Here is a 15,754-nt window from a genome sequence, read left to right on the forward strand (position 1 = left end):
GGAACAGAGAGATGCTGCATGTGCTTGTCTGGATTGTGCTCAAACACAGCAGGAGTTTGGCATGGAAGTGGTGATGCCAGAGATCAAAAAAAGATTGTGAGACCCTTCCAAAAACTCCCACGTCTTACCCTGTTCCATCAATTCCATGAGGTGCCAGGGCTGAGTTCAGTAATGACCAAAGCACCAGGGTGGGAGCTCAGATCTGGGGACTAAGGACTGCACTTGTCCATCCCTCAAAACCAAATTCCCAACAGGAGGTAAACTACTTATGTAGAGATACAAAGATTATTTCACTGAGCTAGAGCAGTCTCACCTGCCCATGGTTTGTTCTCTCTGGTTTTGGTTTGGGTTTTTGGGTTTTTTTTTAAGAAACATCGTCCTTTGATCTTTACCATGGCACTGTGGTTGCTTTGTCATCTGTGCTGGATGGCTGAGGATTTTGGAGCTCTTCAGCAATCCTGTTTGGTTCATGATTCCACAGGAGAACCCCTTGGTCCCTGGAGAGCAGAAGAGGTTGTTTGCTTTTCTGTCAGACATGCATGAGCAACAAATGGCAGGGAAAGGGGCTCTGCATCATGGAGGAGAATGAAACTGAGCATTTTCAGAGAAATCAGAATTGCTTTCAACCTGTGATAGTTCCTGCATTACTTATTATAACCAAGCTTCTATTTAAAAGATTTAACTCCACTGTAATTTTAGTTTCCCTTTAATTTTAAGGAAATGTATTTGTTTTATTTGTTTCTGTTGCCACCAACAGATTGTGATCTCTGATACAACCAGTTCCCTTGCTGTCTGCTTTCTCTTTTCCAGATAACAGTCTTGTTTTGACAGAATTCATATTTTACCTCAATGGATCTCCTTTCTGTTCCTGATAAGGGAAGACAGCTCTGGATTAATAAATTTCTTTTATTGTTATTGAACATTTTCATAATGTCATAAACAATCTCTTTCCTTCTAACAGGATGGAAAAAGCTCAACATAACTTGTGTTCCTGAATAGTAGCAATTTACTGATTTGTTAATGAATTTTACTGAAGATTGTTATGATATATGAGTGCTCAACCTCTGGAAATCCAGCCCCAGCTGCCTGCCTGAGGCTTTGAGCAGTCATGCAATAATCACACTGGTTTTACAAGGAGAAACTCCATATGAGTGATGCTGCTGAGCCTAAATTTCATTTATTCCAGGGTCCCCTTAACTACTGTATTACAATATGCATGAAGTTGAAGTTTACAATTGAGAAATCAGATCCATTTCCCTGCATGCAGCATCTCCTATGAATTCTCAGTCATGCAGAATGGGATTATTCAGAGACACTCTGTTCTTACTGTAACACTTATGTGCAACAATTCAAATAAATCAGAAGAGTGCTGAAAATCAGCACAGGCCACAGGTCAGTGACAGAGCACACAGGAGTTTCCAGGTAGAAAAACCAGGCAGTGCTCTATCATTTTCACCTCTGACTGTGTAATGTTAAGGAATCAGTTGTATTTCCTTTGTAACAAAGAACTTTCCATTCTTGCTGGGCAAATGACCTCAGCTTTCAGATTTAACAGCAGCAGAGTTACCTCTGATGGCTCTCAGCTTCCTTGGCCACCCCTGTGGGGTTTTGTGAGAATCTGAATTTCTGTGAATGAACATTTTGATTTTAGATTAATATCAGTAACTCTGAAAGTGCTGTCTCCACCCACAGAAAGGTTTTGTGGATAGAATGATATGCTAAAAGAAGATAAATCCATTAAAGACATGCAGACATGGAGGCATTTTCCTCTTCTTTGTTGTTTTGTGTTAGAAATAGTTTGGAAGCATAAGCAGCATCCTTCAAGTGGATGCAATTAAAAACATAAATATCTGAATCCCATAAATATCTGAATCCCATTAAAACCATAAATATCTGAATCTGAAAAACATAAATATCTGAACATACCTGAATCCCAACTACTCTAAACCATACCCTTTCCTACCCTTACAACACAGTTACTTCAGAATGGCCCTGAAGTAAAGTTGTTTCACAACTCAGTGTATCAGACTGAGTAAAGTTGTTACAGTAATACCTACTTATCTCATAGGGAGTTTAATTAATGCTGATAAAGCGCTCACAGCTGTAAGATTCTCTATGAGCTGCTTTCTGTGGGCAGCCTCCCAATATTTGTTAATTATTACAATTCTTCTCTCACTGTTGCATTTTGCCATGCCTCCAAAGAGATTTTATTGAACTTATCTGAGGCAGCTGATAATGTAAATGCAGGGGGGGCATCTCTGTGGCCCTGATTAAATGTGAAATTCATTAACACAGAACCTCATTAAATAATCCGACATCAACCGACAGAACCTCATGAAATAATCCAACGTTAGCCCTGTGACCGTGTTCACAGGGGTCTGAGGATGAGGGAAGAGATGAGGATCTGACTCCAAGTTTCAGAAGGCTGATTTATTATTTTATGATATATATTACATTAAAACTATACTAAAAGAATAGAAGAAAGGATTTGCTCAGAAGGCTAGCTAAGAATGGAATAGGAAAGAACGATAACAAAGGCTTGTGGCTCGGACAGAGAGTCTGAGCCAGCTGACTGTGATTGGCCATTAATTAGAAACAACCACATGAGACCAATCACAGATGCACCTGTTGCATTCCACAGCAGCAGATAATCATTGTTTACATTTTGTTCCTGAGGCCTCCCAGCTTCTCAGGAGGAAAAACGCTAAGGAAAGGATTTTCCATAGAAGACGTCTGTGACACAGCCCCACTCTTCAACCCAAGTAACAGCTTGCCTCTCTGTCCTTATCCAGAGGAGGAGCCCGAGCTGGGGGAGCTGTCAGTGTCAGAGCCTGGCTGGGATGGTTTCCAGCTCACCTGGACAGCAGCAGACGGGGCCTTTGAGAGCTTTGTGCTGCAGGTGCAGGAGGCTGGCAGCCCCGAGGAGAGCCGCAATGTCACAGTGCCGGGGACACTGAGCTCTGTCAATGTCACCGGCCTCAAGGCCAGCACTCCTTACACCATCACCCTGCAGGGGCTCGCTCGGGGCCACAGGAGCAAGCCCATTTCTCTTGAGACCACCACAGGTACCTTCCCTGCAGCTGTCTGTGACAGAGATGTGAGCTCCTGCGAGTGCTGGGCAGGTCCTGCTGGCTGGGACAGCCTTGCATGAGCTCCTTAGAGCTTGGCTGAACATCTCTGGCATGGAAATGCCTCATGGTTAGGCTTCTCAGTGCCCTGGTGCAGCCCTTCCCTGCCTGCTTTCCCCTTTTTTTGTTCCCTTTCCTCACTTACCCGGCTGACACTAACAGCAAAACCCAGCTGGATTTTGTACCTGCTTGGGAAAGGCCAGGTTGCCTGGTAAAGTTAGAAAAATCATTCCTCTATCAGCCCAGATAATCAAAGCCTGAGAGCGTTCAGCTTTTACCCTTCAGAAGCTGCCTCTGAAATTCTGTGTGAATTCAGACTCAGTAAAGCTGTGTGTACCTGACTCAGGGCAAGGAAAACACCTTCCGTATGTTCTCATATAGGAAAGGACACAAATTAATTCCTAATCAGACTAATCAAGTGCATTAAGCAATCTAAGATCATGAAACAGTCTGGCCTGAAAAAGATATAATGCAAAAAAGCAAATTCATCCGAACTACCCTGACACAAAACTGGCCTGAAGGGAGGCAGGTGAGCTCTGTGCTATCAGGAGCTTGCATGAAGCTCATCAAGGGCCCCAAAATAATTTTCTGGCTCATCATATGAAACTCAACAGTTTGAAATAAGAGCTTATCGCAGGCTTTGACCATGAGAGATAAATGTATGTTTACATCTCTGCTGTGTGGCTCTCTGATCCTCCCAGGTGTTATGATAACCAAAATGAACAGTGTGAATTAATTGGCATTAAAGGGGCACCAGTGGCCTTTCCTTCTGATAATTTCTACAAGAAATTATTAAAATCAGACAATTTCTGCTGCCTCTGGGCTCCCCCTCAGCCCTTTGCTCCTCCTGTCCCTGTGAGATAGCCAGAGCTGGCTGGTGCCAGCACATGGTGCCCTGCCCAGAAAGGGATGAAAGCACCTGTGAGAACTAATCAGAATTAAAGCATGAAGTGCAGCAGAGCTTGCTTGTTTCTGTGGAGCCTAGAGCAGCCTGGCTTGGGCAGGAATGGCTGTGCTGTGTCCCAGTGAAGTGCTGAGCTTTGAGAGTCCTCCCCAGGAGCTGGGAGCAGATGCCCAAGGAGAGCAGAGCAATGTGCTGGACAAAGAGACCGAGCAGGAAACACATCATGGGTGTCCTGCCTAAATATGCAATGTGCTCCCTTCCTTTACCCTGGTGAAAACAGCAGAAAATGCCCTGCTGAGGTTTTCCCTTCCCTTTCTGGGTCAAGCTCAGCAGCCAGCTTTTCAAAATCTTCCCTTCTGGGGACTTGCAATTGTTAAAAAATATCTGAACCTTCCTGTAACGCTGTGGGGATGTCTGCAGAGAGGAAGAAGCCCCAAGGCATCTCTCCCTGTTTTGCATTTTGGCTCCAGCTCCGAAATTACAAGCCAGCTTTCACAGACTTAAGCTGAAAGGGAAAGTAGAAGAGTAAACAAAACACAAGATTTTCCTTTGGATAAAGCAGCAGCTTTGGTTTTAGCTTCTCCTAAAACTGGAAGCCGTCTTTTCCAAATGCCCCGGGGGGCATTCAAGACAGTCCTTCTGCATCTGCTTTCATGCTCAGACCTCAAAGACACGGCTGGGAAAGAAAAATAACCATAGTTTTAAATGTTATTTTAATTTTTTTTTTCTTATCTAACATTTTGTGACGCTTTAATTTAATTTCCTCCCCTTAGTACCTGTCTGCTCATAACAAGCTTTTACTCACATGCCCTTGCCCAGCTGGCAGCGCTGCCAGCATGGCAGAGAGGAGCCTTTGAGAGCAGGAGGAGGCCGGGGCCCTTCTGACAGGTGTTGTTTCCCTCCCCAGGAGAGCAGCCCGGCGTTGCTGAGCTCACGGTTTCCGACATTACCCCCGAAAGCTTCAACCTCTCCTGGACAGCCTCCAACGGCGACTTCGACGCCTTTACCATTGAAATTATTGATTCTAACAGGTTGCTGGAGCCCATGGAGTTCAACCTGTCGGGCAACTCAAGGACTGCTCATATCTCAGGGCTTTCTCCCAGCACTGATTTCATTGTCTACCTCTCCGGGATCTCTCGCGGGTTCCGCACACAGGCAATCAGTGCTGCAGCTACCACAGGTACACAGAACCTACCTCACTGCTAACTCTGCTTTTTCGAACTCTTCCTTACAGGTTGTGCCCCCTTCCCTGCCCTCAGCTACCCCACAGCCCACCCATTTCCCAACCTTCTGCCTTCCGAGGAAGATCAACCAGAAATACTGAGAGCTGGGGATGTTTGAATTTGAGCCACCAGCCCATCCAGCAAAGCCAGGCAATCCATTGTGCTGGGATTTCATTCACACCATGAGTCTAGACATCATGGGGCAGCCTCTGAGGCAGAAGAGAAGCAAAGCAAATATCCCAAGAACCAAGTGGGAGAGGATTCCTTACGTTCACCTTTCAGTCTGCGTGTGCATCTGTCCCACAGCTCAGAGAGGACATAGCTTCTCTCAAATAAGCTGATTTCTAGACACAGATTTACCCAAAAGATGTCAGGCACATTTCAGTCTGTGCCAACACAATCTTGCAAGGCACATTCATGGCTTGAATTTAGATTCAATTATTCAGGTTGTGTTGGGTGAGAGATTGAAAAGTCCATTTGAGTTGATGTCAGAGAAGGGAATAGGCAGGCACTGAGTTGTTGGCAGGTTGAACATTTCAAGGTTTTACAGTTGACAGCTTTCCCAGAAATGGCAGGGAAGTCAAATGTTCAGGATGAGAGTGGGAAGTGAGGACTGGACTACAGAAACAGAACATTGATATTGTAGGCAGATAATGGCTCTTGTTGTGATTGTTAAACACCTCCACCAAATTTTGCCCCGCTAGGAAAAGTTGCTGTAGTGATTTGTCATAGGAATGGAGTAATGTGGTCAGCGAAAGCAAAATATCCAATCTCAGCTATCAGAGAATACAATATCAATTTCCAGCAGCAGCAGACTGTGAATATTCTCATTTGATGATGGGTGGCAGGGTCAGGGTAGCAGCAGGAATATGGGAAACATGGGGAAACACAAGGCTGGGTGACCCTTGTGACCCATGGTCGTGTGAATTCAAACTTCTTATTAATTTATTTTATTGCTTTGGCTTTTAATAACTGTGATACATTTCCATTTGTTTTTTCTTCCCGTAGTAGAGGAACTTCTCCTTAGCAAACTCAGTGTATCAAACGCTACCTCAGCCAGCCTGTCACTCGCCTGGGAGGCACAGGACAAGGCCTTTGACCACTTTATTCTGGAAGTCAGGAACTCTGACTTCCCCTTGGACTCCCTGGTGCTCACAGTGCCAGGGGACTCCCGGCACTCTGTAGTGACCAACCTCAAAGCTGCCACTAATTACACAGTCCAGCTCCATGGGGTAATTGATGGGCAAGGTGGGCAGACCTTGACAGCCATGGCAACCACAGGTATTTCACTGTTTCACCCTCCAGGTTTGCTTTTTACTCTCCTTTCTCTTGCTGTCCACCAAACTGCTCTACAACGTGGCTCCAACTCATCATCGTTCCCTTGGGGAATTATAGCATGGATCCTTCCAACCATGAGGGGAGGCTGAAATGCACTGAGAGGGCTTGGAAAAAGGTCTGTGGCAATGGAAAAGGCTGGAAAAGTGCCCCCAGCATTAAGGGAGGCAGTAGTAAACCATGATGGTTTCTTTATATATACACACCCCTCTGCAAGTTCAGTGTATATATAATTGCCTCGCTCCAGATGGTTGATGTCTTTCACTCAGCATCTCTGCACTTAAACTTGAATGAAGTTGTTCATCCCACCCTCACTTGCTTTGCTGGGGGTGGGAGAGAGGCCTTCATGTGGTTCTCAGCCTGGAGAGGCTCCTGCATGTCAGTTTTGTCCTCCTTAAACCCAAATGTCTCCCGAGGCATTTGCATCCCTGGTGGGCGTTCCGCGCCGCATGTGAAACGATCAACCCAAACTGCATGGAGTGGTCTGGCCACCTTCTGCTGGTTCTCATATTTTCTCTGCCCAGGATTTTTATGTTCTTAGCACAGAGCAGGGCTCAAAACACAAATTCCCCTTTTCTTGGTGGTCAGCCCACCACTCTGTCCCTTGCATTGCTCCCTTTGAGTCTCCACAGCCTGTCTTGTTTCCCCTGGGTGGTGGTGGTGATTCCAGGATGGCAGGAGATCACTGAGACTTGCCTGAGGATATGATTCCAGCTCATTTTGCATGTAACATTCCTGGGAGTCAGGCTGTCATGATGGGAATGTGCCTGACCATGGATGCAGGTGGCATGTGAAGGAATGTGGCCATGCCAGGATGAGGTTGGAAAGGCTCAGTTTGCCCTCTCTGGGCTGCATGTGGGGCTGAGGGCTCAGATTTCCTGGGTTTTCCACCCAAGCCTGTTTGCTTTGTGGATATTTTCTCATCTCCTTGCCTGTCTTCAAGAGCACCATGGTGGTACCTTCCCTGCTGGCCATGAAGGCACCCATGGTCACTGGTTGATAGCATGACATCTGTGACATCTGTGTCCTTAATTGGGGCCACTTCCTTCACCTCTTCCCAGACAGTTCCACAGAAGGAGCTGGATTATTATTAAAAAGTCTTGCAATAAGGGACATGAGCAAAAGTTGGAACATCTTGCAGCAGTACTTGTTTTAGCAAAGAAACAGATTTCACTCTTTCACCACTCTCTGTCGGTGGGATCCTCTCTCTGACTTTTCTCCCAGCATGGATCACTCTTCCATCATTATTTTTCTGTGTCTCACTGGCTGCATTTCCCAAGGTGTTCTTGGTTCTTACTCAATTGAAAACATAAAAATTAGAAAATCAGCCCAGAGAGCAAGCACAGAATTCTCTGACCCTCTGACTGTTGGGTCGTGTTTGTTCTCTCTCTGGGCTTTAATGAAACTTTAATGATTTTTGTGCTAAGTGTAAGTTTAAAAAGAGAATGGGTAAGGAGCTCTCCCTCTCCTGAAGGACAGGTTTCTCTCCTGCCAGGGCAAAGATGTGAATTTGAATTTTCTCCAGCAGAAAAGGAAAGTTTTTGTTTCTTAAGGAGGTGCCCTGACCACTGAACAGTCAGGAAGGAGAGCAAGAGCAGTGGGGTTTATTGTGGGGTTTATTGTTTATTAGACATTCTCTGATTGTGCCTAATCAGAGGATGAGGAACACCTTATCTGTGGATTCCAGGGAGGTTTTGGCCTGAGATTAGTGCTGAGATAATCCCTGAAATCCCTCATAAACCTTTGAGTCCAAAAATAGAAGTATCTACAACTCCAGGCAACAGAAACACCAAACAGGACCTGGACTGTGATTTCAAGGATTCCTGCCTGAATCCAACTTTGTCTATTTTGGAATTGCTGTGGGTCTGTATTCCCATCAATTTCCCAGTGTGGAACTCCCACAATTTGCATGTGCATGTTGTTGGTGCTTCTGTAAACCAGGCCCAGATTTCAGTGGGCAAGTTGAGTTTATTTAAGAAAATGTAATGAAAAAATATAAAAGCCAGCACTAATTTCAGTGGCTTCTTTCCAAAACCTGAGAAAATAGCTCTTGCAATGCTGCTTTTAAAAAAATATTTTTTTTAATTTAATTTAATTTTATTTTATTTTATTTTATTTTATATTATATTATATTTTATTTATTTTATTTTATTTTATTTTATTTTATTTTATTTTATTTTATTTTATTTTATTTTATATGTTATTTTATTTTATTTTATTTTATTTTATTTTTTATTTTATTTATTTTATTTTATTTTATTTATTTTATTTTATATGTTATTTTATTTATTTTATTCACTTTATTTTATTTTATTTTATTTTATATGTTATTTTATTTTATATGTTATTTTATTTTATTTTGTTATTTTATTTATTTTATTTTATTTTATTTTATTTTATTTTATTTTATTTTATTTTATTTTATTTTATTTTATTTTATTTTATTTTATTTTATTTTTATTCAGCCACAGCAAAACAAGACTAAACCATTATTTTTGAGCACCTCCAATCCCTCCTCTGCTGATTCCCCCTTGAGTAAAGCTGCCTGCTCACCTGTGTTCCTTTCTCCCCCAGAGGCTGAGCCACAGCTGGGCACTCTGGCCCTCACAAACGTTACCCCTGACAGCTTCAACCTGTCCTGGACCACCCGAGCCGGGCCCTTTGCCACGTTTGTTATCAAAATCCAAGATTCCCTGGCGGCACAGGAAGCCCAGGAGCTGACGGTGCCGGGGGGCGCCCGCAGCGCCCACATCTCAGGGCTCACAGAGCACACTGCCTATGACATTCACATCCAGGGCACCACCAGGGCAGGTGTCCCCACAGAGCCCCTCACTGCTTTTGTCACCACAGGTACCCCTCCAAGCTTTGCAGTCCCTTTCTTGGCTCGGGGAAATGTGTGCAACCCAAAAAGGATCTCCCCAGCGTGAAGTGCCTTGCTAGCAGGGATGGGTTTGTTTGAGAACCTGCTGCAAGGAGGGGTCAGAACAGGAATGTTGACCTTAAAAAAATTCCTAGGAGCAGGATTAGTTTAAAGGGAGTTAAAAGGTCAGGTTGGATGGGGCTCTGAGCAAGCTGGGATAGTGAAAAGCACCCCTGCCCATGGAACTGGATGAGTTTAAGGTCCTTTCCAATCCAAATTGTTCTGTGATTTTATGATTCTGTCATTAAGACCCCTCTGGAGCCTTTCTCCCATTTCTAATAATCTTTTATATCTCCTGAAGTTTGAGGGAGAACTTTGCCTGCTGCTTAGACTTGACTGGCTCCTGGAACACCTCCTGTCCCAGGATGTTCCCTTCCAAAGACCTACCCAATATGTGAATCTTGGGGATTTCTTGATTAGAAGTAAATAAGATGCAAAAAATATCTCTAAAATAAATACTCAAATGTGTAAATATTAATACATAAGGAATTCCAAATGATAATTCTTCAGGGGGGAATTTTTATGGCAAGTTTTAACAAAATCTATTTCAGTGTTTGTGAAATGTCAAAAGCAAACCCAAAGCCCTTTTCAGGAGAAGGTTCAGCCTTTAACTAAGTGGTGTTTTTTGAAGTGAGTAGAGTTTTGAGTGGTTGGAAGGTTGGCTGAATCAGCTCCTGAGCCAACAGAGCAAGGCTGGACAAATCCTTTGGAGAAATACAAGCAGTGCCTGGGCTCCAGGATCAAGGCCAGGGCTTAGCAGAGCCACCTGATCTTCCTACTTGGCTTGTCAGATTTTGAGTGAGCAAAATACACTGACAAAAAGTACACTTGTGACCTTTTATTTTTGATGAGACTTAGTGGATAAATTCTGAAGTGTTTCCCACATCTTTTCACTTCGGCAAATGTCACACTGATGTGGAAAAGGAGCCATCAGTGGAATTTCTTTAAGTTGTCAACAGAGCCCAGCAGCAGCTGATTTGCACTGGCTGTGACCCTGAATGATGAATGTTCCTGTTCTGGCACCTCTGACCCCTCCAGCACTGAAAACTAACACTGGAAATATTCACAGGCAATAGGTAAAGAAGCAAAATGCAGGAGTTGTGAATGCCCAAACTGAGCTTGTCCCTAAAGCAGTGTCAATGGAGGGAAGTAAAAATAATTGAAAGCATTATGTGCAGCATTTCTAAAGCAGTTTTGGTTATCACTTTATTACAGTGCAAGGGCAGCAGCAGAAATATCCTTACACAGGGAGCTTGGGAGGGGTTCCAGTGGAGCTTGTGAGAGGAGGTGCTGAGACATCGTTGAGAAAAATTCAAAATTGAGCTCCATTGAAAATCCTCATCTTGTGGTCCTGACTATTACATCCACACTAGGGGGAAAAATGTGATTTCTGTTTGATGGAATCTGTGACACTTTCTAATTTGCGATGTTTTTCACCTCTTTTTTTTTTTTTTCTTTTTGTGTGTGTGTTTTTGCACCTTCCCTTCTTTTAGAGGCCATGCCCCCACTGGAAAACCTTACAGTGTCAGATGTGAACCCCTATGGGTTCACAGTGTCCTGGATGGCATCGGAGAATGCCTTTGACAACTTTCTAGTAGTCGTGGTGGATTCTGGCAAGCTGCTGGACCCACAGGAGTTCCTCCTTTCGGGAGCCCAGAGGGAGCTGAAGCTCAAAGGCCTAATTACTGGCATTGGCTATGAGGTTTTGCTTTATGGGTTTGCCAAGGGGCACCAAACAAAGCCCCTGAGCGCTCTGGCTGTTACAGGTATTTCAATGTGAGCAAATTTTGTTCCCTTCCACCCTTTTTCTCTCTCAATTTCCTTCTCACATGGAAGATGTTTCGTGCAAACTTTGGCTTTTTGCATCCTTCTCTGCATCGTGGCTCCACGTAACTCCGTTGTGACCAGTGGAATTGTGTTCCCTTTAACTGGATGTTTCACTCTGAGGGATCCTGTGGAGGAGCATGTGGGGGCCTGAGGGGTGAAAGTTCCTTCTGGTCTTGCAGGTACCTCTAACAAAGTCTTGAAAGAAGAATGGCTGCATGCAGAGCTCGTCTTGTTAACAGCTGGGCACATCAGCATTCTCCAACAGCAGCATCCTCCCACGTTCCAGCCACCAGGAGCTTCAGGAACAGCCATGGACTTCTTCCCATGGCCTCCTCTTTTCCCTCTCTGTGTAATTCCACCCACAGTGGGATCATTGCCACCCCAAAGCTGGCACCTCTCTCCTCAAACCAGCTCATGCTTCCAACCCCATCAGAGCTGCTGTGTGCCAGCAGCACTTGAGCTTTCTTGGGAAAGGATTGCAGGCTGATTCTCCAGCCCCAGAACCATCAGCTCTCATCTGCACATTCCTGGCTGGGCAGCAGCGAAGCTGGGAAGGGGAATCTGGTGGGAGGTTTGAGAGGAAATAAATAGAATTCGCTGTGTGTGGAAGGAAGAACTGCATTTGGTGGGAGTTTTGATAGGAAATAAATAGGATTGGCTGTGTGTGGAAGGAAGGGTTGCATTTTGTGGGAGGTTTGAGAGGAAATAAATAGGATTGGCTGTGTGTGGAAGGAAGGGTTGCATTTAGTGGGAGGTTTGAGAGGAAACAAATAGGATTGGCTGTGTGGGAAAGAAGGATTGCATTTGGTGGGAGGTTTGAGGGGAAATAAATAGGAATGGCTGTGTGTGGAAGGCAGGATTGCATTGGGTGGGAGGTTTGAGATGAATTAAATAGGAATAGATATGTGTGGAAGGAAGGATTGCACTGGAGGTTGGAGGTTGGAGAGGAAATAAATAGGAATGGCTGCGTGTGGAAGGAAAAACTGCATTAAGTGGGAAGTTTGAGAAGAAATAAATAGGAGTGGCTGCATGTGGAAGGCAGGATTGCATTTGGTGGGAGGTTTGAGAGGAAATAAATAGGATTGGCTGTGTGTGGAAGGAAGGATTGCACTGGAGGTGCTGTAGGACATAACCACTCCAGCAGCATTTCTCTAGCTAATGGTGCCTGACCATATGAGTTAGAGGTGTTTTGCAGGTAATTAATTACTTACAGCCCTTGGGATCCTTTTGAATGGGTTCATTAACCAAAGGCAGCAGCTCTTGCATTTAGATTGAAGGGTGCTGTTGAAGAGAGGAATTTTCATGGTTCCCCTTTGCTGTTTAAGAGCACAGTAAAGGATTCATCAGATCAGAATTATCACAGATGCCAGAAGTGCATGAAATACGGGGTTTGCATGGAGAAAAAGAATTTTCAGTGGCTTCTATGTTGTCCTCCTTGCAGAGAGAGCTCTGACAATGTTCCAGACATGTAGTTCTGTAACAAGAGCTTGCTTTTATTGGCCATAAATGTGTCACACAGGTAGGGAGGGATCAATGCCCAGGAAACTCACCTTTAGCATGTGCAACTCTGCATGTGGGAGACAAACCTGTGTGTCCATGCAGTGGTTTGCTGTTCAGGAGTGAAAGTTATAACGGGCCTGCACCCACTCACATTTATCCTCTTCTGTATAACACTAATATTTTATTTTGGTTTTTTTTTTTGGTTTTTTTTTTTAATAGCTGGCAGATTGTTCCCCTTGCTTTGAACTGTGGTCGGATTCTTGCAGTCTGCTATAGCCAGACCTCAGGCAGGTTTCTGATCAACTGATTAAAAAATCATTTTTTCTTTTCCCCACTGCTATCTTCTCCTTTTTTAGAAGCAGAACCCGAGGTTGACAACCTCCTGGTTTCAGACGCAACCCCAGATGGATTCCGTCTCTCCTGGACTGCAGATGAAGGGGTTTTCAACAGCTTTGTTCTAAAAATCAGGGACACCAAAAGGAAATCTGACCCCCTGGAGCTGATAGTGCCAGGCCATGAGCGCACCCAGGACATAACAGGGCTGAAAGAGGGCACTGAATATGAGATTGAGCTCTATGGAATTAGCAGTGGACAACGTTCCCAGCCTGTAAACACAGTAGCATCCACAGGTATTGTCTCTGCAGAGGGAAAAGTGTGACATTCCCTGCTCCTCCTCACAGCCAGCTCGTGCTGTCCCAGAGGTGTCCTGAAGTGTCTCCTGCATGTCCCTTGTCCAAGTCACCGTTTCATTGTGGTGTGGTTGTTTGTAATCAGCCCCAGCTTCCCAAGCTTCGTCACTGTCTGTTTAATACGGTTTAATTAAATTACTTTAATGGTCAGGAATTAGGCAGCAGAGTGTGGCAATTAAAACAGTGTCTTTGAGGGCCAAGAAATATTGTCTGTGCATCAGCCTTTTCAGTGATTTTCTGTGACTAATTACATCTCAGCTCTGCACAACAGTTTACCTCCCTAGGAAAGAGTTATGACAAAATGAATTTACCAGGGCCATTGAGAAGTTTATTTATGGCTTGATCAGCAAAGGCCTAAGCATCATTAATTTAGACTGATCTTACCAGGAGCAACATGTGCTGGGTAATTCAAATTGACTTGAGTTTCTTTGCAAAATCAAAGCTTTGATTCAGGTTCATAATTGAAGCGTTTCATTTTGGCACTTTTGAATGAAGTGTTTCAATCTTTTTTATCCACACCAAAATTGTGGTTTCATTCTGAAACACATTCAAACCTGAAGCATATGATGCAAAGTCTCATGAGATAAATTTGGTCTTTGAAAAATGTTGAGCTTGTGAAAATGTGGTAATTTGAAATCACATTAATTAATGGAGGAAAGTGATGAGACAGGAGATCTCACCAGGGCTGCAGCTCCTCCCGAGGGGCAGCTCCCATCTCTGCTCTGGGACAGGGACAGGGGTGGCACTGAATGATCCCTTCAGTCCCTCCCAGCTCAGGATATTCTGTGGTTCAATGATTCTAACAAGAGCTCTATTTATATGCAGAGTGGGACAAGGATCTTAAGTTTCATAGGATTTCTGAAACTGGGGTAATGATAAGAGATTTAAATCTCCAGACCCTTGCTGTATCTACATGACCTGATTTCTGAGGGAGTTTTGATAACAAAGATGGACAAATCAGGGAGAAGCTGGTCCCACACCCAAGTTCCCCTGGCTGGAGGGGGTCTGGATTTGATGATCTTTGGGTCCCTCCCAGCTCAGGATGTAATTCTAAGTTCCATGAGTGAGCAAAGCAGCAGGAATGCCCAGAGGAGGCATTTGCCAGCAGCAATACCTCAATGTTGAGCAGCTTCTCCTTCTCTTCTTCCTCATCCTCCACCCTGCTGCCTGTGGGCTCAGCTGCCCTCCTGCCATCCCATCCCTGCCACAAACAGCCAGGCCGCCCTCACCATGCCCCAGACACTTCCATGAAGCAGAACCTGCACCAGCAGCCCCCCTTGGCCAGCACTACTCCCTGAACCTGACCATGAACTGAAGCTTCTTCCACCAATATTCAAGCCCATCCTTCCTAGGAATCCCACCAATCCTCATCTCAATAACATTCCCAGCTCTCTCACTACCCTCCCTAGAGACAATCGATGAATTACTGACCAACTCTCAACCCTCCAGCCATGGTTTATCAACCTAGTCACAAAACAACTATTAATACCCCTAGACAAAAAAGGACACAAATGAGCCTTAAGCAGTTGACTTCTAATAGAGAGGGATGTTTAAAGCCCACTGCACTTCTCAGCAGCAGATCCCCATCCTCAGTGACTCCAGAATATTTATGGAAGTCACTGAGAGTTATCATTTTCCTCATAACCATATCCCTGTGCAGCCTTGCAGGGAGATTTAGCACATGTCACCTGCTGGAGCCCAATAGCCCAAGAGATGTTTGTCAGCTGTAAATAGCCCATGAATAATGGACAATAAAGCCACAAAAACCCAGCTAAATAATTTGGGCTGCAGGTTACACCACATTGGGTGGGTGGCTGCCAAGGCAGACAACTAATTTCTATTTTAGGAGTGGATTATTGCACAAACATATGGACATTTATAGCATTTCCAGAGTGGTTGCAAGGAAATATTTCTATTCCTGAAGAGGGAATTTATCCACTGCTGCTCTCAGAGTTGGTGCCTTTTAGAATTTTATCTGTAAAATCTCAGTTAAGTTGCAATTTAACCCCCACTGGGAGATCACAACACATCTATGGTCCAATTAATATCCTTGTGGGAGGTGTGAGTCTCATGCTGCTCCTTTCCTCTTCTTCCAGTGGTGTTTTGCCACACTGTGACAGCATTTTTTTTTTCCCTGAGATGATCACAAAACACTTCACATGCTCTTGATTTGTGATTAATGCAACCTACTGCTTGCTGTTGAGTGGGAGAAAAAAGCCAGGGAACAT

The 15,754-nt window shown here is 44.3% G+C and overlaps 1 protein-coding gene across 1 annotated transcript in view; it reads left to right on the forward strand.

Moving 5' to 3' along the window:
• Positions 1–15,754, forward strand: part of TNC (tenascin C) — a 51,506-nt gene that overhangs the window by 16,826 nt on the left and 18,926 nt on the right. The window contains exons 11-16 of the mRNA XM_058818509.1: positions 2,793–3,065; positions 4,940–5,212; positions 6,267–6,536; positions 9,165–9,440; positions 11,004–11,276; positions 13,194–13,466. Of these exons, the coding sequence (XP_058674492.1) occupies positions 2,793–3,065; positions 4,940–5,212; positions 6,267–6,536; positions 9,165–9,440; positions 11,004–11,276; positions 13,194–13,466 (1,638 nt within the window). The remainder of the gene's footprint in view (positions 1–2,792; positions 3,066–4,939; positions 5,213–6,266; positions 6,537–9,164; positions 9,441–11,003; positions 11,277–13,193; positions 13,467–15,754) is intronic.

This window comes from Ammospiza caudacuta, chromosome 21 (assembly GCF_027887145.1).
Source record: "Ammospiza caudacuta isolate bAmmCau1 chromosome 21, bAmmCau1.pri, whole genome shotgun sequence".
NCBI lineage: Eukaryota > Metazoa > Chordata > Aves > Passeriformes > Passerellidae > Ammospiza > Ammospiza caudacuta.